The sequence below is a fragment of the Grammomys surdaster genome, unplaced genomic scaffold, assembly GCF_004785775.1.
Source record: "Grammomys surdaster isolate TR1022 unplaced genomic scaffold, NIH_TR_1.0 362, whole genome shotgun sequence".
Lineage (NCBI taxonomy): Eukaryota > Metazoa > Chordata > Mammalia > Rodentia > Muridae > Grammomys > Grammomys surdaster.
Window position 1 is genome coordinate 5,166,615 of NW_021604781.1, and position 25,994 is coordinate 5,192,608.

Here is a 25,994-nt window from a genome sequence, read left to right on the forward strand (position 1 = left end):
CTCTCTCTCTCTCTCTCTCTCTCTCTCTCTCTCTCTCTCTCTCTCTCAAGGATTCTGAGACACACCTCCAATTTTGACAGTAAAATCATGGGCAACCATGCAGTTTCGAGCTGCCAGGTCCCGGTGCACAAACTTCTTGGCGTTCAAGTATGCCATGCCATCAGCAATTTCTGCTGTCATCTGAATCATTTCTTGCAAGGTAGGGGGAGGGCGGCCTGGGTTATTCTAAAGTCAAAACATGGGTTGCAATTAGCACTCTGATTCCATCTAAATCATCTCTTACAGGGTGTGTAGGTGGGGGTGGGGTGTAGCCAGGGTTATTCTGAAGTCAGAACATGGGTTTGCATTTAGCGAGGTTGGTATACCTAAGTACGTAAGATCAGGTGCCCTGGTGGGGGCCTAGAAGCAGCTTACCTCCGCATCTGGCCGCAGAGAACGAAGGTGACTTTTCAGGTCTCCATGAGCCATCAATTCCATCACTACCAGTGTTGGCTGGCCTTTGGATACCACCCCAAGAAGGCGTACCTGCAGAACAAGCATAGAGGTGATTTGAAAAGGGTCCTGGTTTTATTTCACCTCACAGTGCGTTCTCTGTCTGGCGCCTATAGCACACAGGCCACCCTGTGCTTGAATGGAGTATGGCCAGCCCTAGAATGAGGGAGCAAACACCCACTCATATATAGAACATCCCAAGCAAATCTCACTAGCCTAATGTTCCTCAGTATATAAATCATATTCTTACCTCCAGACCTTTGCCTTTCCTGCTCTCTTTAACCTGATCCCTCTCTCCCATGGACACATGGTTCAATCCTTTAAATGGTTTAATCCTTGCTCAAATATACTACAATTCTCTTCCTCTCTCTTTTTCACTTTCTCCCAGCATTTTTCTCCTAACATGCTCCTACTAGTTTGGGAACTGTCTTCCCTGCAACAGAATGTCTAGGAGGGAGGTCAAGAATCTGCTTCAGTATCAGCAAGAGCAAGGCATGTAGGAGCTGATACCTAGCAACTTCTTCTGAATTGAAGCTTCCCATCCTTGAGGAAAGCTCCTTAAGACTGAGGAAGTAAAAAGAACTTACATTGTTCAGGAAGCAAATCACTTATAAGTCTAAGAAAGTTCCTAAAATTAATAAGATTCACAAGACCACCAACCCTTTCCAAGATTATATTAGTAGTAAAAGCTTTAGATAGAATAGATTCTACAATCTCTCAAGCTGCCTGTAAGTGGTACGGAGAGCACTAAGATTCCAGATTTCATGAGCCATCACTCAGGCGAGGGTGGGTTTCTTGGTGATGTAGCTATGTGCATTGTCCATACTTCTATAAGAAAACCCATACTCTTGCAAGGAATTGAAATAACCTCCTTGGCTGACCAATAGAGTTCTAATGGAGTCCTTCCTTTGGTCTAAATACCAAGAGGTGAATAAATTTAGTTCACCTGTCTGCAGTAGACATCACACAGAAGGTAGCCTTAAATATGCCTGATACGGATAAAAGAACATAAGGCTCAACAAGAAATAAAGAGCCACCCTGGGAACAGAAAGGCAAGGAAGATTTGTTTCGGCTTCGGGGAGAAGAATTAGGGCAGGTATGAAGAGGTGGACTTTCATGCAGCTAAGGGTTACAGGGAAGTCAAGAAGAGGAAAGAAATCAATGGAAACGTCTAAAATACAATGGAAGAATCTAGAAACTGACAGGACAGTTATAGAGTTTGATTCTGGGTAAGCTGGGAAAAGATGAGATTGAGAAGAGAGGGGAGGTTTAATAGAATGGGAGTGGGTACCAGTCTACATCCAGTATACTGGGTGGCTCTAGGCAGTGGAGGCAGAACAAACAAGGAGCATGAGTGGAAGTCTTTGCCCCATCCCAGATAGACTCACCACATGATGGCAGGTGAATCCCTTCATCACTGATGCCTCATTGAGGAACTCGATCCGTTCTCGAAGACTGGCTGACTCGTTGACAGTCTTCACTGCAACACGGGTCTCTGCCTCACCCTTGATGATATCCTTGGCATTGCCTTCATACACCATACCAAAGGATCCCTGCCCCAGCTCTCGTAGGAGGGTGATCTTCTCTCGAGGTACCTCCCACTCGTCCGGCACGTACACAGAAGATGGAAACACTACTTTTCACTTATCTACACAGTATTGGCAGCCAACCTCTTAAGGGCCCCCAGACACCTCCCACCACATTTTTTTGATCTACATACATATATTTACTCATTTTGTGACTCAAGACTTCTGTTGGGCATTGAATATACAACGCAGAAGAGGACAAGCGTCTGCCACCAACAGAAAGATGGTAGAGGCTAGATGATGAGCTACAACTGGGTCAGGATCCTACTTAGGAAGCACTAAAATGATGCTGCATCCCCATCTTTCCTGTCTGATTCCAGATCCCTGCTACTGGATGATACCTATTCCTGAGATGGTAATACTGTGAATGTCTAGAATCTAGAGTCACCTAGGAGACAAGCCTTGGGGAGTTTTTATGAAGGAAGTTTTTAGATTAAGTCAATTGAAGTAGAAAGATCCACCCTAAATGTGGGCAGCAGCATCCCATAGGTTGGAATTCTGGACTAACTAAAAAGGAACAAGTGAGTTGAGCACCAGCATTCATTCCTCTCTGCTTCCTAAACAATGGATACAATGTAACTAGCTGCCAAGACTTGTCCATCATGAGGGACTGTACCCTCCAACTGTGAGCCAAAGTCAAGCCTTCTTCCCTTAAGTTGCTTTGTCAAGTATTTTGTCACAGTAATTACCAAGACTAACTTACACACTTCCCATTGGGGTTGTTTGACCAAGTACCAATAGAATAGTGGGAGAAAGGGTGTAGGTTAAAATAGACTGGGGGGAAAGTGTCTACAATGCCTAGCAGCTCTTCCTAGAAAATGGTAGAGTCTCTGTCCCTGCCCTCTGGACTCCTTCATGGCCTTCTGATTCTCTTTGGTCCATAGAACTCAGCAAGAAGGTGCTTTGTAGTCCACCTTTACTGTTAGGAACCCACAGAGCATGCTAAGGAAGGGTACCAGGAAAGAAACCACATATAAGAAGAGACTTAACTTGTAGCTATGGCTACTCCTTGGAACCACTCAGCCTGTCAATCAACACAAGTAAATGAGGTTATCTATCCAAGGCAACAGCCTACAGGTCAAATACATTCATGCCTTGAAAGTCAAACTGTGATCGTCTACATGAGGTATTTTAAAGAAGAGACTATCATATAACAAAGTTCTTGAAAAACAGGCATGCCTTCTCTGGGCAGGCCACTCATTGTCCAGTTAGGAGTGGTATGAACATCACTCCTAAGTTCCTACCATAAGCATCCATTAATATTCAACTACCTCCAGCAGCAAATGTCTCCTTAGCCCTCACCCAGCCCCTAACAGCCCCACTCTAACTTCACTTCGTTTGTCTGTGTGTATATGTGTATGGACATTTGTGTCTGTGTATGCATGTATGGGCAGGTCCACATAAGTGCTCATGCACATGAAGGCCAGAGGCTGACACCAGGTGTCTTCCTGGATCACTCTCTACCTCCTTTTTGGAGACACGAACCCTCATTGAACCTGCCGCTCACAGATTAAGCCAGGCTGACTTGCTGTGGAGTCCCACATCTCTGCTTGCCCAGTGCTGGAATGACAGGTCCACATCACGGCTTTTTATATAGGCATTATGGGTCAAACCCAGTCCTCAAGTGTGGACAGTGAACATTTCACCTACTGAGTCATTTCCTCAACATTACTGTCTCTAATTCTCGTCTCTCCAAATGCTGTCATGGCTTCCAATTCCTACCTTCTTAGTAAGAATGACAAGTGTGCTGGTCGGTTTTTGGCCCTGACCTTTCACACAATCCTATGGCTATGGCACAAGGATTTTAGTCTCACATTCCAGCCTGAGGTCCCAAGGAGGTGGTATCAACCTACTCAAATAGGTCTAGACAACAGATCTAACATCTCATAGTAGCAGACAGGCAAGCTCATCACTCAAGGGGGCTTCTCCATCCTCTTTGGGATAGTTTCCCTCCTCCTTGTGATGCTAGCCTATCCTCAGGTCTGACTTAACAGTGATGATAAAGGAAACCAAAGGCTGGGTCCTGGATTCCCACCAAAAAGGAAGTGGTGCTCACCATCACTGGCACTGAGGTACTCAGGGTTTGAAGATGCGTACAGTGGTCCCATTGGCCCATCCGGCTGCCTAGAGGAGGAAAAGAGAGACACAGCATCTTGAACATCCCATAGCACTCTGGGCACTAGAAAGAGGCAAACACTACAAATCAAGAGTGGATTGTTCTACATTTTGTCCAAATTAGAGAAAGTGAGGGACAAAAAAATGTCAATTAGTGTTTTGGCTAGCCTTCATTGTTAACCCCACACAACCTAGAGTGATCTAACAGGAGAAGCCTCAACTGAAGAATTGCCTAGAGCAGATTAGTCTGTGGACATATCTATGAGAGTACGATTTTGTTAAATAGTAATACAGAAGGGCCCCGCCCACTGCATCATCCTTTGGCAGGTGGTCCTGGGTTGTATAAGAAAGCAAGTTGAGCATGAACCAGACAGTGAAACAGCGAGCAAGCCTCCCTCCATGATTTCTGCTTCAAGTCCCTACTTAATCCCCTGCCCTGATTGAGACCGGTAAGTGTAAATTAAAATAAACCCTTTCTTCCCCAAGTTCTTTTGGTGAAAATGTTTTATCATAGCTACAGAAAGGACCCTAGAACAATAAAGCAGATTGAATGTAAAAGCATGTCAGTTCTGCAATGATGACATAGTAAATGACACAGAAAAAAAACTGTTCTGCCACTATTTAAAATCTATCAGAGACATTGCTTGTAGTTTTCAAGTATGTATGCCTTACTTAGTTTTTGTCTGACTCTTCAATGAAAGAAAGAAAAGCAACAGCAATCAAGCCAGGTATGCTAATCCATACCTTTGGGTGGGGTAGCACACTCCTGTATTCCTAGTATGTGGGAAGCTGGGGCAGGAAGATCACAAGTTCAAGGTCACCCTTGGCTATATGGTCCAAGAGCAAACAGAGCAAAGACAGAACTGGAAGCTACCATGTCAAGCAAACTAATCTAGACACAGAAAGACAAAGGTAGCTATAAATGACATGACAGTAGATCAGGGACTAGGAGGGAAACGGAAGCTGCTCAAAGGAGGGGAGAGGATAGGACAAGAGAGCATAATGGGGGTGAAGACAGAATGGTGTGCTTCTTTCATATGTATATTTATATATATAATTACATTTATATATAGAGAAATTATATGTGTGTGTGTGTGTGTGTGTGTGTGTGTGTGTCTGTATCCCATATATATGGGATAAAGGGAAATACCTTCTAGAAAGGATGTGGGAGGGAGAACAAGGAAGGGTATCTATAAGGAAGTACAGTGATATGTTTGTATAAAAACATCATAATGAAACACATTATTGTGTAAGCTAGCTACATCCTTAAAACAATGAAAATAATCCACGTTTATGCTTCCCTATGGTTGAACATGAAATGCCCCCACATGTCTGAACACTGGCCACCTCTGCTGGTGCTGTTTTGGAAGGTTATAGGCCCTCTTGGGGGTGGAGCCTGGATGAAGAAGTATGTCCCTGAGGACCAGCTTTGAAGATTATGCACCCAAGACCCACTTTTTATTCTTTCTCTACTTCCTTTGTTTGGATGAACTGTGAAGGACTGTGCTCACTCCCCTGTAGCCAGGTCTTCCCTTTGACAGTGGGCTGTTTCCCCTCTGGAACTAAAGCTAAAATCAACTTTTCCTCACCAAAGTTGCTTTTTGTCAAGGTATTCTATCATAGCATCAGGAAGGTAGGCAATTCACGTTTGAATTATGCTTGTTCATCAACTGCAACACTGAGTTGGCAGCAGATACTAAGAGCTGGGCAAAAATAAATCAATGGGAGCATGTATAGAGAATCAATGACTCAAAGAGAATTTGTATGAATGAGTATATTATAATATTATACAGTAAATTTATTACCTTAATTGCAATGTAGCATATCCAATATGAATAAAATTTACAAGGAACTTAGCTCTGTCTAACTCAATATTTATGGTATTGGTTTTTTCCCCAAGAGAGTCAGTTGTTAGCCGCTTGTCAGCACACCACCTTACCTCTTTCTTAGGAATAGATAAATACTTCCAATCACAACACTGAAGAGGAAGACAAAGATGAGGGGCCCGATGATAATTTTGGCAATATTTGATGGGACATCTACTGCAACAGAATAAGATGGTACATGTTTAACATCAAAATGAATTGATGGTTAAAAAAAAAAGTTACATCATTAAATGCAAACTGATGTGGGTCACACCTGTTATTGCACCACCTGGTTGGTGTAGGGGTGGGGACTGAGGCAGGACCATGAGTTCAAGGCCACCCTGGGCTATAAAGCAAACTGCTAGGATATTTCCAAGCAAGACAGGGCCATTGCATACATGAACTCACAGCATGTGGGAGCCATTGGTAATTGATGCCTGCTAGGAGAGGAACAGTCTTCAGGGACATGGCCAGTGAGACGCTCCTCATATCCCAGTAGATGGCCCCACACCTGATGCATATAATGGCAACTCAATGGCACATACTGGGCTCATATGGGTTTGTTGTTTGTTTGTTTGTTTGTTTAACAAACATGTGAAGTTGAAAGGAGAAAGTGGTGAGAGATGACTTAGTCAACAGAATGCTTGTAGTGTGAACATGAGGACTTGAGTTAGAGACCCACATAAAAAACATGAAAAAACCTGGGCATTCTGTTACGTACTTGCATTCAAAGTACTGGTGAGGCAGAGACAGGCTGGTCCCTGGGGCTTCCTGGGCAATGTAAGCACTCTACTGACTGAGCCATCTCCCAGCCCATAGGTCAAGTCTTGGCTATTGCTTCATCATGATGCCTGTCACCAGTTCTGTCCTGACAGACTCTACTTTGAGTTCCCCTGTGAATCGACAACAAACTGTTTCCTTGCACCTGCTGACTCCTACCACAGGATGTATTCATGAATGCTGATGGTTGAATGAGATCCAAGAAATGACAGTAGTCTGGTTACATGCTTTTGTGTGTCCCCGCCTCCTCCCTTGTTCTTTAAGAGAAGGGAGGCTAGAGTCAGGACAAAGGGTTCTCTGAAAAATTATGAAAATTATAATTTTTAATTCCTTTAGAATTTTTAATAAGTGTATCATTTAACAATTTTATACATGTATACGTTTCTTAATCATATCCACCCCAATGACTTATGATTTTAAAGTACATATTCTTTTCTATTATTAGTGTGTGTTTGTGCATGCACATGTGTGTGTGTGTGTCTGTGTATGTGTGTACACATATGTACTACTTGCCTATGGAACCCAAAACATCTACATTATGTATCTTTCTCTATTATGTTCCATGTTGTCTTTTTTTGTTGGGTCTGTTTTGTTCTGTTCTTTGTTTTGTTTTATTTTGTTGTTTTGTTCTGTTCTGTTTTGTTTTGCTTTGCTTTGTTTTGTTTTTGAAGCAAGATCTCACTGTGTATCCTTCACTAACCCAGAACTCACTATGTAGACCAGGGTAGCCCAGAACTCTGCTTATCTCTGTCTCCTGAATGCTAAGTCATTTCTTTATTTCTTTTCTTTTTAAGATTATAATGTAATTATAGCATTTCCAAAATCCCTTACACAGCTTCAAACCCTCTCATATACCCCTCCTCGCTCTTCATGTTATTCCTTGAGGCAGCATCTCTCAATGAACACAGAGCTCACCAACTGGCTAGACTGGCTGGCCAGTGAGCCCCAGGGATCTGCCTAGTTCCATCTTCCCAAACTGAGATTACATATTGAGTATGAGCATGCCCATATTTTTATGTGGGTGAGGAGGATGTGAATTATAGGTAGAAAGGGTTGGGCAAACCCAGGGCTGGTCATTTTGCAGTTTCTGGTTGACCCAAAGTTAAAGTACCTATAGCTTCCGTCAGGATCATTCTCTAAACTGTTCTACCCTTCCTACAGCACCAAGCACTGCCCCAAGCACTTGAGGTTGTTATGGAGACTTACAATAATCAGTCACATAAAAATAGGTGGGTTCTGTCCAGGAGCCATTTCCTGCCAGGGAGGTAGCCCGGACTCGAACACTGTAGTTTCCTGGGGAGAGCCCTCGCAGCCTGCAGCCCCGCTCCAGTGCAAAATGCTTCCGGGAGACACAGAGGTGCAGTTCCTGGAAGCAAAGAGAAGATGGTTAGTTGAGTTTTGCACACCTGGCCATGTGCATCCCAGATGGGAACATGGCTCCCACTCAGGTCAAGTGGAGGGAGCAAAAAGCAGAAGAGTCTAACCTGTCAGAGGCTTTGAGAATTAATTTTTTTGTTGGTTTGTTTTTTTCCATTTTTATTTATGGGCAGGGTAGGAGTGACGCTTTTGTTTTCTTGAGACAGGGTCTCATGTAGCTCAAGATAGACTCGAACTCATGATTTGGTGGCCAGTTCTCTGCTACTCAGCCAGGTTCCCAACCCCTCACCTGGGGATTTGCAGCAGAGCCTCTACCCCTGAGCCATGCCTCAGCCCCTCACTGTACATTCTAGTTAAGCACCCACCACTGAGACCTTGTCTCAAAACAAAAAGCAGGGGTCTGAGAATGAGTGTGCTGGGAGCTCTTTAACCAGCCAATCAGGAGCTTGAGGGATGCAGATTCTGAGTGGCTATCATGCTGGAGCCAGTTTCTTGATGATGGAGCTTCCGTCTGGTGACCCAGACTTCTATAAGTAACCACAATAAATCCACTGATTCACTAAGCTAAACCTGAGTGGGATCATTTCTTTGATCTGTCCTTAGTGCTCTATCTGGGATGACGAGACATTTGTTTGTGTCACACAACATAGAGCTAGCCCTTGAACACAGAACCATTTGTCTCTAAAACATCTCCTCTTACCCATCCCATCACAGTAGGGTATTTTGTTGAGGAATCTCGCATAGTCAAAAAACAAGTGGCAGTGAAGGGACTTTCATGGTTTAAGTCATTTTCTAGACCACCCGGGCTCATCAGAATTAAATGGAGCCACAGACTTAATGTCTATGAGCAAACACAAAAGGTGTCATTCTTCCCGCACCTACCCCACTCCCAGCTTCATAACAAGAGCTGGGAAGCAACCATGGATCGGTGGTCCAGGTGGTGGAAAGCTTGCCTGGTATGCATGATGCCCTGAGTTCCATCTCAGCCTCACATAAACCAAGTTGATGCACGTGTGAGTACACCAGCATAGGAAGACGGAGTCAGGAAGTGTGGAAGCTCAAGGCCATCCTCATTTACACTGGCTACATGAGAAGTTGGGGGCCAGCCATTGTCTCAAAAAGGAGGAGGCAGAGGAAGAGGAGGAAGAGGAGGAAGAGGAGGAAGAGGAGGAAGAGGAGGAAGAGTTGGCGTTCCTCCAAAGATCTATTAGGATAAGACACAAATAAATTGGGGGCACACACCTCTGATAAGCATGCAGCCAAAGGTAAACCCAGAGCTCATTAGGAGGAAAGCCATGTTGCCTGGGAATATCTTGGTCAAGCCTGTAATCATCAGACCCAAAATTCCAAAACAGTTCCATCACTCATCTCTCCTGCAGAGAACTGGGCTGGCCAAGTTTTAAGAGGGCCAGGGTACAGAAAAGAAAGAAAATGTAAGAACGCCTGTGCTCATCATGTGACGTTCATTAAGGAGAGACAAATCAGCTGAGCCAGGTAGCAGGAGGCGGGCGGACAACTCAGTTCTCATTCCAATGGAGTGAGTCATCAAGCAGAAAAGGACAGACAAGCAACTTCGGAAGCCCAGGGTAGTTGCTGAGGGCTCAAGGGGAGCCCTGTCTCTAGGGTTCTATAATTACCACAGGTATCTTCAGGGGTAGAACAAGAAAGGAATGCAACAGAAAATTCTAGAGCATAACTGCTCTCCATGGACATACAACATACAGACATATACACAGAGACACACAACACATAGAAACACAGATACACACCACATGCATAACTACATACACTGAGTCACAGACACATCACTTGCAGATGGAGGCTATCATAGTTGTAAGGTTTTGTAGCTAGGTTTGTGTTTTCAAAATAGTCTTAAAAATCTTGAGATAAGCTTCCAGTCTGCACTCACAGCAAGGGCAGATAGGCATCCCAGGCCCTTTCCCACACCCTGTGGCTTGCCTGTCTCCCAGGAGGTCTGTCATAACAAAGGACACAGGTGAGAGCCCTGCCCCACAACTCATGGTTATCTGGGCCCCCCAGGGAGCCCAGCAAATGTGAGACTCATCCCTATCTGCCTGAGCCCTGTAGTCCTTCCAATATGTACCCCCATCTGCAACTGGGGAAGATCCTGCCTCTGGACTCCAAAGCCTGCCTGTCTCCCAGGAGGTTGACCCTAAGCAGGGACACAGGAGGTTCACCCTAAGCAGGGACATAGGAGCCTCCACCAACCAGAGACAAGACTGTCTGCCTCCAAGTAGGAGCCTCCACCAACCAGAGACAAGACTGTCTGCCTCCAAGGAGGCCTGCTCCAACCAAGGACACAGTCCTGCCTACCTCCAAGAAAGCAGGCTCCAGTCAGAGACACTTAGGTCAGGGAACATCAGAGATAAACAGATGGTGAGTCCAGATTCATACTACACACAGAGGTATATATAAATAGAAATAAGTCTTAAGAAGGGAATGAAGGAAGGGAGGGAGGAAGGAAGGAAGGAAGGAAAGAAGGAAGGAAGGAAGGAAGGAAGGAAGGAAGGAAGGAAGGAAGGAAGGAAGGAAGAAAGGAAGGAAAAACACACTGGAGATTTGTTCTGTAGGTCATGGGCTGACTCCATGTTCTGAGTCACTGTTAAAGGCAACCTTTGGGTACCAAAAGGAAGAAAGAGTCCTCGGGGGAATCCTATCTATTTTTGAGGATTTATTATACTTTACTAGAACTCTGAAAGTTTTGTGAAGTCAGTTTTGCTATATCAAGGGCAAATTCTGGCACAAACTCAGCCCACCATCTGTTATTATAAAGTGTCATTGGCTCACAGTTACGTTTGCATAGGGCTCATGTTGCCTTCAGCGTCCTTAGGAAGCTGCACAAACATAAGCACCTGTTTCAGAGCTGCAGCCCCCTGGTGAAGGTGGGTGTTCAGCTCTCAGGGGTGCTCTCTGGCAGCTGAGAGGCAGCCGTAATGTCACTGAGTGTCAACTCACAGTGTTCCCTCTGGCAGCTTAGCTACAACTTCAGATTTCCTCCTGGATGCTCACTATCTCTGCACCCTCCCATCGACCCCCACAGTCCCTGGTGTAGCAAGGAAGCACATACGAAGGATTGAAGTGATGCATTCCCAGTGTGGGATGACTTTCTCTCTAACATAGAATGAGCCTCATCCTGTGAGAAAGGACAGAAATGCAAGCAGCCCACCACCCAGCTGGAAGGACATAGCTGAAAATCCTGCCACAGATATGATGAAAGACATAGGAAAGATGGTCACACGTGTGTACAGCACACACAGCACGTGCAGCAAAGCCCAATGACCTGAGTTCAATCCACAGAACCCACACAGTAGAAGGAACAAGCTGACTCTCCAAAATTGTCCTCTGACTGCCTCAAGCGGGCTATGGCATGGCCACACACTCTCCTACCCCTCCACACGCAATAAATAAATTTCATTTTTAAAAAAACTTAAGTGACAAAAGAAATAAAAAGATTCTAAACTGGCATTTCTATCCATCTCCCTGGGAAGATTGCATCAAAGATTTGAATTCTAATAACATAGCATCTGGTGTGGGAAGCTTTGGATAACTGGAGGAACTTGGAAAGTTCCTGTTCTGTATTGTATAGCAGCTTACAACAAATTAAAACATTCCAACCTGAAAGGAACTTTCTTTATACTCTGAAAGTTCTAAAGCAAAGCTCTGTAAGGCTCAGGAAGTCAACCACTCACATGTCTCAGGAAGTTCCTGAAACTTCTGAGACTCACAAGTCCTCATCTTCCCTAAAATTAAACAGGTAAGACTACTAAGGAGAGGAGACTGACTGGGAAAGCTGCCTGCAAAGTCCTTCAGAGAGCTCCAGGGTTCCAGCTGTCAGGAGTTATCATCCACACTGAGAGATGGGCTTTTGGTGATATACCTACCTTTGAGTCATCTCTGTGCCTGTAAGTAAGCCCACACTCATACTACTATAAGTAACCACCAATAAAAGACATTGGCTCACCATGTAGGACTTTGATAGTATTCTTACTTTGGTCTGTAATTTGGTCCCTATTTGGAGTGAGTAGACATTTGTTCACATCTTCCCCAGAATCACATCATACAAAATCAAGACCTGGAATCCTTACCTCATCACCGTATCGCCGATAGCTCACTTCATACAGCACAATCAGACCATTAGGTTCCTTTGGCTCTTGCCACATTAAGTGTACAACATTGTTCTCAAAGATTTCATGGGTCACAGGGCCAACGATGTCATCTGCCTTAGCTATAAGAAGCAATTAAAGGATGATATAACTCTGGAATCAAATGCTATTGTGGCCACCAACAGCTAAACGACCTGGTTAAAGCAGGTTATGTAATTTCCCCATGTCTTATTTTCTTCAGCAGAACACGTAAAACTCATGAAGTGAGAAGATACCTCAGCCAATAAAGCCTGAGTTCAATCCTGCCTCAAAAAACCAAAGATAAATGACACCTCAAAAAAGGTGTCCAAGGTTAATTTTTGGCTTCAACATACACATACACCCATATGAACATACACAGAGAAAATATTAGGATATGGTAATAGGTGTGTAATGGTTCATGTTAATTGCCAACCTGACAAGATTTAGAACCAAATGAGATGGGAACCTGAGCTTGTCTGTGGGAGATAATCTTAATTATGCTGAGTTGGGAAGGTCCACTTTGGGTGGCACCATTCCCTACACAGGATTGTAGACTGTATAAATGAAGAAAGGTTGCTGAGCACCAGAATGCATTTGCTGTTCTCTTCCTCAGGATATGGATATGACGGAACCACCTACTTCAAGCTCCTTCTTCACAGACTTCCCGGCCACAGTGAAATGTACCTTGAATGGTGAGCTAAAATAAACCCTTCCTCCTTTAAGTTGATTTGTCAGAAGATTTTTATCACAACAATAAGAACAGAAACTAAGACATCGGGAGACACTTAAGTAGGCATGAGGACCCCTTAAACCTAGGTGTTCAATGCCAATATTGGTAATAAATCAAGATAGAACACTGTGTAGCGGAGACACAGCTAGTCTGTGGCCAGTTGGTTCTCCAACCTTGTAAAGTGTATCCCCAGAGGAAAGCAAGCTCACCTTCAGGCATGGTCCGGGCACTGACGTAGGCAGCCACGCTGCACCTCTCATCTGGGGCGTCTTGATTGCATGCCTGCAGCTCAATGCGGTACCCAGTGAAGTGTCTGAGGCCAGAGATGACAAGTGACTCTTTGTTTACCACTTTCTCAAATGGCCTGTGCTCCTCCTGGCTTGTGGGCACAACGGTAGAGGATATATTGGGGAAATCTGGGAGTGTGGGCGTGGTGGCTGTCACGTTGCCCACCTCTTCAAGGGATCTTCGCTTTCGGGATGGCCTGTAAGAAGAAACCATATGTGGGGGTCATAACATCACTATCTTAAAATAAAATGATACTGGAGAAAGCAGTGCTTAATTAATTAAAAAGAAAGAGACAGGGTAGAGGGGGAGGTACAGGGGACATAGATTAATTTCCACACAGACACCCTTCTCAGAGACATTGACACTGATGGTACACCCACCCTCGGGGTGTTCTTGTCTATAGGACTACCCCAAATTCCCTCAATATGTTTAATTGAAGGTTTGCAATTTTCTGAAGAAAGGGCCATTAGGGGCAGAGTTGTTAAGATTTGGAAAGCACGCAAGAGTATTGCTATTTGGGGGTGCTGGTGGTAAAGGGTACAATTTACAATCACACATAATCACTTGTGTGGGGATGGTGTGTGCATGTGTGCATGCATGTGTACACATGTGTTTATGTTGATATGTGCGTAGCTTCACAAGGAGGCCAAAGGACAACCTGGAGTGGTGTTCCTCAAGAGCTGTCCACCTTTTAAATTCTTTCCTTAATGCAGTGCCTCTCACTGGCCTATGACTCACTGAATAGGCTGACTGACTTTGACCTAAAGAACAATCGAGCTTCACGTCGCTAGCACTGGGATTACAGACATGAGTCACCATGTTGGGCCTCTTTTTTTTTTTAAGATCTGTCTTACTTTTAAGTGTTTGTATATGTGAGTGGGCATATGCATGTGAGTGCAGATACCCTCAGAGTCCAGAAGGGGGCATCAGATCCCCTGGAGCTGAAGTTACAGGCAGCTGTGAGCCACTTGTTGTGGGTGCTGGAAATTGAAATCAGGTCCTCTGCAAGAGCAGTAAGCATTTTTAATCACTGGGTAATCTCTCCAGCCTCCAGAGTTTTTGACTCAGTTCCTCATAAGCATGAGGGCACACATGTCACTAACTGAGTCATTATGGAAGGCCCCACATTGTCATTCAAACGTGCCATTGTGCTTAGAGGGCACTGTGGAACTTGAGAGACAAAGCACCTATCCTTGGTAATAAAATCTTACCACTGGGGTTATAGCAAGGAAAAGATAGCCCCTTCCCCTAAAAGATGATATAGATATAGAGATTAGATAGATACAGATACAGATACAGATACAGATACAGATACAGATACAGATACAGATACAGATACAGATATAGGTAGAGGTAGATAAATGCTGAGAGATAACACACAAAGAACTGAAGAGAGAAAGTATGTGGGAAAATGTAACTCCTTCATAACTCCCATGACCCACTGCACTGCTCCCCCTGTGCAATTATTTTTGCTTAAAAAATGTTGGACTATGATGATGATCCAGCCAGCTGCATGCTACACTGTTAGGTGGGAACAGTCACTGAGTCCTCCCCTTAAAGCATGCTTTAAGAGAGCTTCCTGAACACCCACAAGACCTGAGTTAGTTTTCCAGCGCCCACATCAGGCCGCTCACAAACGCTCCACAGGATCCAACACCCTCTTCTGGCTTCTGTAGGCACCAACACACATGGCATATGCTCACACAGATATACAGAAATAAAAAATAAACTCTTTTTAAAGTCTTAAGAAGAACAAGATTTCTGTTTTGGTTCTGTTTGGGTTTTCCTCACTTAAAATTAGGATTTTCTCCTCTTAACTACGAATGGTGCATGTATTCCTTTAAAATAAAAAGTTAACTTTCTGAGAATTTTATATATGAATATAATTTACACCATTTCCACCAACCCATGTCACCTACTCCTTCTCAATACCTTTCCTTCCTTAATTATTGATACAAACATTATATATGTGTGTGTGTGTGTATATATATATATGTATATATATAATACATATATGTCTGTATATATACATATATATGTATATAGCTTATGTCAATCATTTTTGATGCATGCATAGATTATATAAATGTGTATGTATTTGTATGTATACACAAACATTTATAATCTATGGGGTCCATTTAGTGTTGAGCATATGTACATATGTCTAGGGCTGACAACCTGAGACTGCATAACCTATCAGGAGGCTCCTATCAGTTAATGCATGATCTATCTTTCAGTCAACTATCTTCCTATTTTTCAAATAAGAGCATCCTTTGGGTACAGCTCAATAATATAGTACATGCTTACCTTGCCTAAGACCTAAGACTGATCCATAAAGAAAAGAGTATTCCTATTTTTTTCTCACTTCAAATAGTTTTGATTACTGTATGCCTTACTATTTCCTAAAGTAGATCCCCCGAAGAAACTACTGTCAAGCTGAAAGGACTCTGAAACGTCAGAAACTTTGTGTGTCTGGTAATACTGCAAACTGGATACGATATTAACCTATAGTGTCTGGAATTACCTGAGCATAACCTAAGCTGAGGTTAAAAGTTGGTGTTTGTTTTTTTTCCAAATTATACAACCTGAAAGATTAAAGATATGGAACCAGAAGATAGAGTTCTCAGTCCTCAATGGGACACCTAAATCATACTCCTCCCACAAAGGCCCAGGGAGCATCGTGGAAGAGGAGCTGGGGAGAGTGTAAGGCCTGAAGGGTGGAGAGAAGTGCTGTGAATGGCCAGTCTCCAGACGCGGCATGGCTGTGACACTCATAAACTCACAGCACCTACTGCTGCCTAGACTGACCTGTACAGGATCAAGACAGTCAAACACACCATGAATAGAGGAAGGGTAAAGAGCCCAGACCTCAGCTGAGCAGCTACCAACAGGAGAGAAGAGTTGCCTTTCTTTTTGAGGGTGTGGCTCCTGGCATCCGCACCCCAGTGGATGTCCCCACACCTATGGGTAGATGGACTCCTCTATTTGGACTCAGTGGATTATGTAAACGGGATAACAAAAGAAGAGATTTGGGGGGCGGATGTGGTGGGATGAAGTTTGGAGGTGTTTAAGGGATGTGAGAGGTGATATAACCACAGTACATCATGAGAAAGTATGAAATTCCCAAAGAATAAATGCAAATATATAAACAAAAACATAGCATCCCTGGACTGCACACGTTGTAGCTCTTCACAGTGCTTCAGGAAGCTCTGTTCTCCTGCAGGGTTCTGTGTACTTCTCCAGAAAAATCACTTCCTGTCCTCATTATACTTTCCCATGCCTTCCCAGTCGCCTTCCTGGCTGCAGACCTTACACTGTTCCTGAGAGATTAACGCTTTGGATCCAGAGTCATTCAGACATTTTGTTTTGGTTGCTTCCTTTTGTCTGCTTGCTGTTTGGAAACAAAGTCTCACTCTGTAGCCCAGGCTTTCCAGGAACTCACAATTTAGCCCATGCTGGCCTTGAACTCCCAGCAATCCTTTCTCAGCCTCTTACTTAAGATATTTGGATCTAAAGCCACAAATTAAAGTCTCTGGATATTATCCTTTTATCCCTCATTTTGGACAATGGCCTTGTTAACAGAAAATGAAAACAGCTTATTAAGCCTCAGTTAGATTCATTTTAGTGGGATCGAGATAATTTCTGTACAGTCACAAATGCATCTGACAAAAAAAAAATAAGCAGGATACTCAAGCCTCACAACTAACACTGGGGAAATCATATCTGAGCATCTAAAGATGATGTGGACTCGTCAAACATGCCATGGACACAGAGTGGAGTTTGCTTTATTGAAGTTTTTACTTTATTTTGAATGTTTACTGTTATGACTCTTATTTTATATGTATGTGTATTTTTCACTTGCAGCTAGTACTCTTGCAGTTAGTACTCTGCCTAGACTGACCTGTACAGGATCAAGCCAGTCAAACACACCATGAATAGAGGAAGGGCAAAGAGCCCAGACCTCAGCTGAGGTCTTAAGCTATCTTAAGGTACCTCTGACCCCTTACAGTTTTAAAATTGAAGATCTGTAGTAACTTTGCTTTGTGCAAGCCTACAAGCTGCATGTTGGCATTTTCTAGCAAAGACAATAATTATTTTTATTTTATTTGTATAGCGTTGAAAATTAAACTTTACATTTACAGTATTGGATAGTAAGTCTTTGAACTATCTTATTTTAACGTATTTTAATTTTGCATTTACTCTGTTGCATTTACAGTTTTGTTTGATTTCTGCAGAGCTGTGGGCTCAGTCACTCCTCTGCTTTCCACCTCATGTCTGCAGGGCAGGGCACTGAATCTATTAATTAACTGCAGAATCAGATGTTGAACTCCGTTTTTACCTTTATTTTATTTCATTGTTAGGGCACTCACGGTCCACCACATGCTACACAAGTAATCTACCAATGCACTAAAACACCCAGCTCAAGAAAGTATATTAAATAAACCTGATAGATTAAGATTCATTTAAAAGATATCTGTAGTTGCACACTGACTGCAGTACAATGTGACTATAACTTTTTAAAGATTTGTTTTATTTTAACTGCAGGGCATGCATATATGTGCAGTGCCCACAGAGCCCACAAGAAGGCAACAGACTCCTTGGATCTTCAGTTATGGGTGGTTGTGAACCAATATGAGGACTGGGAACTGAGCTCCAATCCTCTGCAAGGGCAGTAAGTGCTCTTAGTCACTGAGCCATCTGTCCAGTCCCGTCGTAACCAAACCAAAGGTTTTGTGTGGCTTGCTTACACACTACATTGGCTTGACTGCTTTACCCATAAGATCTCTAGGGTATGACTGCATCTCAAAGGGATTCTATCCAAATAATATAAGGAGAGATGGGTCAGTAGTTAGAAGCACTGGCTGCTCTTGCAGAGGTAGTTTAGTTCCCAGCGTCTACATGGTATCACAACCCTCCATAACTCTAGTCCCAGAGAATCCAGTGCTCTCTTCTGGCATCTGCTGGCACCAGACATGTACATGGTACATAGACACACATAAGAAGCAAAAAATCCAAACACATTAAAATAAAAGTAAGTAAATCCTTAAACACTAAGGATTAAATGTAAAAACTACTATGTTAATGAATGACTCCTGAGGGAGAGTATCAATGAAGCCCTCTGAACTACATTCATAAACATGATTTCATTATCCAGCAATCCCATATTAAACCAGTAGAGTTAACTAGAGAATTCCTCCATTACTTCTTTGGAAGACTGTGATGTCACTGCTGTGGAGTGGGCAGAGTTCAGCATCCTACCATGCCCAGGATGTTCCTCACCCCACTGAGTAATCTAGCCCCAAACATCAACTGGGGGGTTAGATGAGAAATCCAGCTTAGAAAGAAGGCCACAAAACTCTAGACCTTCAATGACAACAGATTTTATTTCAGTTGGCCACTAGAGGTCAGATTAGACCTGGAAATAGATAGAGATATAAGATAGATAGATAGATAGATAGATAGATAGATAGATAGATAGATGAATAATAGACACTATAGATAGATTAGATGATGGATTAGATTAATAAATAAATAAATAAAGATAGATAGATAGATAGATAGATAGGTAACAGGATGAATAGATGACTGACAGGTAGATAGATTAGATTAAGATACATAGATAAATTATAGATTAGATTAACAGATGATTGAAAGATGTTAGATGCTATAGATAGATTATAGATTAGATAGATGATAGATTAAATTAATAGATAAATATAGATAGATTATAGATTAGATATATAGGCAATAGAATGAATAGATGATAGATAGATAGATAGATAGATAGATAGATAGATAGATAGATGACAGACAGACAGACACACTAGGAATTCTTACCTGGTACTGTGAACATGCCCAAACCCTCAGCTAGGAAAGCCATAGGTCACAGGTGATGCTGGTTTTCTGAATTGTCATGTTGTCAAATGGCCTTCTACGTGTTTGTGTTTATATCCCTAGATCTGAGCCGCTCTCAGCCTTGGTCAGAGAAACTTCCTATTGCAGTGAGTAGTAACGGATGCAGAGACTCATTACATTCAGACTGCTGAGAGTGAGTGACCGTGTGTGCTCAGTGGTAGACAGGCTATTATATCTCCTCCACCCCCAGTCTCTGCAGTGAAAACCTATGAGAGTCAAAGGCTAGGAAATACTGTCCTCTGGACATGACATGGCCCACAAATTCACAGCAGCTGGGATTACTTACATAAGACCGCCACAAAATCAAGCCAAGTAAAAATTCCAACACGGGAAGGAGGGCTACCCCTCTACAAGGAGCTATTGGCAGCTAATGCCTGCTTGGGAAGGAGAATCACTTTCCTTTGGAGTTGTGAGCAGAGGTAAGTTGCACATACACCAATGACTGGCCCCGAACCTGTTCACAAACGGGTTTGTACTGATTGGATTCAGTGGATTATCCTTCAAAGCAGTCCCAACCTATCTCTTTTGTCTTTCTTCTTGTCCCAATAAGACTAATAATATAATAATGTGTCTCATCTCCCTGTCTGCTGCTGCATTTGTCTGCCTTGGTGGCCTCCCTAAGACTGAAGAGAAATGGTCCTTCAGTCTCCTGCTGAAATTTGGCAATAGTGTATTCCTTTGAACTGCCATCTTTTCTTGTCATATTGCATTGTCTAAAGATCCAGAGAAATGGTCATTAAGAATGATGAGATTGGGTTTATTAACAAGTAGGATTTCTCACCACCTGAAGGTAGAACATCAAGCCTCAGGCATGGTTCTGTGTTCACACAGGCACTTGTAGACAGATATTTAGTGAGCAAATGCATGGAGGGAAAATGACCCACTGTGGAAGGACCCCGGAACTGTGCCTTGATTGAATATCTTAGGAAGAGTGTGTTAGTTAAAAATTTTTTCCCCACATTCATGCCCAGATTCCATTTCCCAGTGAAGGTGTTTAATTGGAGAATTTGTGAAGCATCCAGTCTCAAGAGCTGCATTTACCACATGCAAAAATAAATTAAAAGCCCCATAAATCTCTAATATTTTGGACTTAGCAACGCGCCCCGCACACTGATTAAACAGCCACAGGGGCCACATAGATGTCCCACAGCTGAGTCATACCTAGAGTCCTCAGCACCATTGCCTGAAGAGGTTTTTCTGTGAAAACAAAATTCATCACTTTGAGGAAAGGCAGAATTTCAACCAAAGGACCATTTGACTCTGATACCCTTGAGGTAATATTCCCTCCAGGAAAGAACACTGTTATGTCTGGGATGTGGTTTGACTCTGTTTTTTCCCCAGTGTTCATCTGCTGGAGATATGGTCCTTAGATTGGTAATAAGAGATAGTAGGCCCTTTAAGAGGCAGGGCCATTTACGCAAGTCCAGCATCATTTAAGTCTCTACTGTTTAGAGTGTGTGTGTGTCTGTGTGTGTGTGTCTGTGTGTGTGTGTGTGTGTGTGTGTGTGTGCAGGACAGAGGACATTCCTCACATGCTGCCCACCTTCTGAGATAAAGACTGTCATTGGACTAGAATTTGAAAAGTTGGCTGAGATGGCTAGCCATCCCCAGGGACCCTACAGTCTCTACCTTCTTAGCAATGGGATTACTATTGAGTGCTACCACACTGTGCTCTTTTAACATGAGTGTTGGAGATGAAACTCAGTTCCTCATGGCTGTACAGCAAGCGCTTTACTGACTAAGCCATCTCCTGAACCCTGCATTTTGGATTCAGTTACGGCAGAAGATTCCATGAAGAAAGAAAAAAATAACATAATAATGGTTTTGGAGACAAAAATGATGGTGGACATTAGAACAGACACAGTAGAACTTTAATACAAACAGAGACTTTCAAGAGTTTTGATGTGCTCAGGAAATGGGAAATTGCATCTGATTTGGGAGGTAGGTGGGCAGAGGAAAAATCTAATGAAGAACTTAAAGGAAGGAGACAAAGATGGAAAAATACAAAAAAACTCAGCAGCAGGCAGATTCAAAGCTCATGTTTTTGGAAGCATCTGCAAGTTTCTGGAACTATATTCTGGAAGTCACATCTGAGAAGAAGCAGTACTAGAATTGAGCAGTTGGGGACCAAGAAGGTCAGCACACTACAATGTCTAGGATGGGTCCCACTACAGAGGAGTAACTTGAATCTAAGTAGGCAATGCCACTGTTGAGAGTCCCTGAGCGAGCCTTTCAGGCTTACAACCTTAGAACACAAAGAATGATTATACAATAGGCCCATGGCATCCAGATCTGCATTCTTGGGTTCAACCAACTACGGATCCAAATTATCAGTACCTGTCAGGCAAGATATGCCACTAATTTATTATAAACGGTAACATGACCATTACGAGAGGTAACCAACTGCTCTCAGGGATATGAGGCCTGTACCACAGGAGAGGATTCATGTGTAACCCTGTTCAAAAGCCTAGTTCAGGAAGTTATATGCCCTAATGAGAAGCCTACAAACATGATGTCAAACTGCTCTTGAAGTATTTACGCTTTTGCACATAGATAACTGCTGTTCTCAACCCTGGTAAGAGAAACTTCTTTTCACACTGGGCAGAGAGTCACAGCTGATCAAAGTGCTGAGAATAAGTGACTGTCACATGCCCAGTCCTAAATGAACCTGAATTTGTATCAACGCCACTACCATGGCTCAGAGAGCAAACAGTGCAGAAGAGAACATGAAAGGATGTAAGAACCAGAGGATGGGCGGGTGCTATGAAACGCTGTCGTCTGGACATGACATGGTCATTGCACTTATGAACTCAATACAGCACTGGTTACCTGAACAAGGCCTGCATGAGGTCAAGCCAAAACCACTCAACAGTCCAGCAGGCAGAGCTCACTGGTTCAATGAGTTATACAAAGGAAGAAGAGGACAAGAACAACATGAAAGAGGCAGACCTGTCGATGGGAGTATATGGAGGAAGCTGAGGGTCAACAAGATCAAGATACGTTATATACATGTATAAAACTGTCAGAGAATGATTCTAGAAAGTTGTGTCGTACTAAACATATACAGGCTTTTTTCCTTGTCAGGGTGCCCATGTTACACAATATGGTGTAAAAATTATTTATATAGCATGTTCATTGTCTGAAGATGTTATAAATTATCTGAAGATGATTTAATATGAGAAGGTGGGGGGAATCCGTGCACATATTATGACATCTATTTAAGAGACGTGAGAATCTGTGGGGTAAGCTCAGGATCCTGGAACCAATCCACTGGAGACCCCAAAGGTCCATTGTGCAGATAAGAAAATTGGAGCACAGAGCAGTAGAGTGACTTGCTCAAACCAGTACATGGAAGAGTAGAGAGCCGAGACAGACAGCTTCCAGAGTCCCTGCGACCCAGAGCTCCAACATTCTGTAAGACATATACATGGGATGGGAACTAGATCCAGGCATATCTGCTTGTTTTCAGCTCAAATCAGGCAGAGGAAAAAGAAGAAACTTGTAACCCACAGGCATTATTTATATATGTGTGGACACATATATACATGAACATGTGATTCACTGGTGTATTTGTGTGTGTGCATACATGTGTAAACATATCCATAGAGGTATTTCTGTGTGTGTATACACATGTGGATGTGCATGTGTGTTTGCATCCATGTACAAGTATACATGTGACCTATGGCATTATTTGTGTATGTGCATACACATGTATACACACCTATAAGTCACGTGTATACTTTTACGTGTGAGTGTGTATACATACAAATACACCTGTGGGTCACATGTGTACTTATGTGTGAACATATATGTGTAAGTGCACATGTGTGAGCAGGTAGATATGCGTGTAAAGCCAGAGGACAGCATTAGCAATGGTTCCCCAGATGTCATCCACCTTGTCTCTTATAGGCCCAAATGTTACCAGTTAGACCAGTTTGGCTAGCAGGAAGGCCCAGGAACCCTGTGTCTGCCTCCCCAGTAATGGGATATAAGCACACACCTGGCTTTTTACGTGGGTTCTGGGTACCAAACTCAGGTCCTTGTGCTTTTAGGGCAAATATTTCCTAACTGAGTCCTCTCCCCAACAACAAACAGTTTTCCCCCTCCCACCACAAGCACACAACTGAGCTCAGGCTCCAGTCACCTCCGGCCTACATAGCCTCCTGAGCTCATTCGCCTCCTTCCCTAAGAAGTCATGGCACCAGGCTAACAGACAGAAAGAGAGCCGGCCCGGTTAAAGTTCTGACCTGGGGACAAAAACCACGTTGTGCAGGTAATCCTCGAAGGTCTTCCTGAACGAAGACTCCTCCAACTCCTTCAGGATCTGAGAATCAGTCTTAGGGCATGAGCAGCACTCACTGGCCGAGTCGTCATACTCACTCTGATTGTGCTTCTGAGAATCATCAGACTCAAAAGGTGGGGACCAGGTCCGTGAGGGGAGCTTCAGCCCTAGGGAGAGGCAGAACAGGGGCTCAAGTCTCCCGCAGAACACACACACCATATACACATACATCTAAACACACACATATATGATACAAAGCACACTCCAACATACATACACCACAGAGAAAGAGAGAGAGAGAGAGAGAGAGAGAGAGAGAGAGAGAGAGAGAGAGAACCACAGTGCATTCTCAGTAAGATGGAACAGATGAACAGATCCTAGTTCGTGAAGGGGGGAGGGGCAGAGGTCATTGAGTGTCACTCCTTAGGCCAAGGCCATGCCCTCGTTGGGTGTGCTAAGCAAGCACTCTATCACAATTCATGTCTCTAGACCTCATTTTTGAGACAGGGTTATCCCATTGAAATGTTATCCCATTGAAAATGAACTCCCTCTACACCCTGGATCGGCCTGGACTCTTCCTTCCTTCCTCACCTTCCCAAAGAGTCAAATTACAGTTTTATAACTGTAATTAGGAGCTCCAAAGTTGCTGTGTTTGTGTGTGTGTTTGTGTGCATTCTGTATGTTGTTTGTGTTACCTGTATCTATGTCCCATCACCCATGTGAGTGAATACATGACGTCACCCACATGTGGATGTCAGAGGATAACTTTCCAGAATCTATTTTCCCCTTCTACCACGTGGGTTCCAGTGATTAATGTTAATCCCTAAGGCCTGACAGCAAATACCTTTACCCACTGATATAACTTGCCAGTCCTTCATCTTAGTCATTGAGACAGAGTCTCTCACTAAACTTGGACCTTACAAGTTGCTAGACTAGCTGACCAGCATACTCCAGGGATCTGCCTGTCTCTGCCTCCCCAATGTGATGGTTACAGATGCATGCTGCCAAAACCAGCTTTTGTCCACATGGATGTTGGGGATCCAAACTTAGGTCATCCTATTTGTACAGCAAACATTTTATCCAGCATCATTTCCTTAGCCCCAAATTTACCACAATTAAAAATAAAATCAAATTGTGATGCTAATAGAAAAGTACTATTGGTCATTTATTACATGTATTATCAAAATTACGGTTATATAAGCATAACACAAATGGTACCATTGAAACCATGTATGGGTATATAACCAGTGACATAGTCTATTTACAGTGTGACACAATCATTGCTGCTACCCATTATAAATCAAAGCTCTGTCCTCTTCAACACTGGCATTCCATTTCCTCCAAACGTAGCCTCCATACTCTGCATTTGTCCACATAAGCTCAACTACTGTTAGGCCTCCTATGAGCTCTGTGTGCCGGTGAGCTCAGTGGATAAAGTGGCTGCCACGTAAGCATGAGGACCTGAGTTCAATCCCCAGTACCCACATAAAGACCAAACATAATACCACAAATCCTACTCCTCAGTGCTGGGAAAGTAGAGACAGGAGGATCCCTGGAACTCACTGGTCAGTCAGTTTAGCCAAACTGGTGAGCATCAGGTTCAATGAAAAACCCTGCCTCAAAAAACAAGGAGCCACAGAGCAAGACACCTGACATCAACCTCAAATAAAGCCCTGTGTATGCTTCCAGAAGAGTACAGGGCTGTGTGTTACATTTAAAAAGGTGTACGTGCACACTAGGGAGATGGCTCAGTCAGACTCCAAACACACAAGTAGAAATGTATATGCATCTACACACATGTATGTACAAATAAATTCTGTGATATTCACGTACTGCCATTTTTAAACACCCTTATGGTATTCATGGTTTAACCTGATTTTGTTTTTGTTTTGAGACAGGGTCTCATATGCCTTAGAAAGGACTCAAACTTACTATGTAGGTAGAGATGACATTAAATGCCCAATCTTCCTGCTTCCACCTTCCAAAGCTGCAGTAACAGGACTGAACCCCTCCACGGGGGCTATCTGATGCTGGGAAACTTTCTACCAACTAAGCTATATCCCCAGCTTTTATAATCTTGAATTTCCATTTACAGAATGAAAGTTTGCTGCAGTAAACCTGTCATCCTAACACTACATCAGCAGAGACAGGGTCATCCTTGGGGTATATCATGAGTTTAAGGCCAACCTGGGCTATGTGAAATCTTGCTTACAAACAAACAACAGCACAATCAAACTTTTGTAAGTTACTGGTTTTTTTTTTTTTAAACAAAACAAACAGAAAGTATAGCTTTGGCTAGCTGGTGGATTCCTACACTCAAATGCAGAGTCAACAAGTCAGAGCTGAACCCAGGACTGGACTTGCTCTCAAGTTATATAAAGTATGCAAGGAGGTAAAACAAGTTGGTGATCCTGGCCC

The 25,994-nt window shown here is 43.2% G+C and overlaps 1 protein-coding gene across 3 annotated transcripts in view; it reads right to left on the reverse strand.

Annotated features, from left to right (window-relative positions):
- Insr (insulin receptor) overlaps positions 1 to 25,994 on the reverse strand; it is a 132,759-nt gene that overhangs the window by 10,528 nt on the left and 96,237 nt on the right. Inside the window, exons 10-19 of one of the 3 annotated variants that reach the window (XM_028779715.1) lie at positions 23,542 to 23,743; positions 20,456 to 20,491; positions 13,300 to 13,574; positions 12,322 to 12,461; positions 8,045 to 8,204; positions 6,133 to 6,235; positions 4,135 to 4,202; positions 1,881 to 2,125; positions 415 to 525; positions 66 to 225 (exon numbers count right to left, since the gene is read on the reverse strand). In XM_028779715.1, the coding sequence (XP_028635548.1) occupies positions 66 to 225; positions 415 to 525; positions 1,881 to 2,125; positions 4,135 to 4,202; positions 6,133 to 6,235; positions 8,045 to 8,204; positions 12,322 to 12,461; positions 13,300 to 13,574; positions 20,456 to 20,491; positions 23,542 to 23,743 (1,500 nt within the window). The remainder of the gene's footprint in view (positions 1 to 65; positions 226 to 414; positions 526 to 1,880; positions 2,126 to 4,134; positions 4,203 to 6,132; positions 6,236 to 8,044; positions 8,205 to 12,321; positions 12,462 to 13,299; positions 13,575 to 20,455; positions 20,492 to 23,541; positions 23,744 to 25,994) is intronic. The other 2 variants (XM_028779716.1, XM_028779717.1) reach the window with 2 other exon arrangements.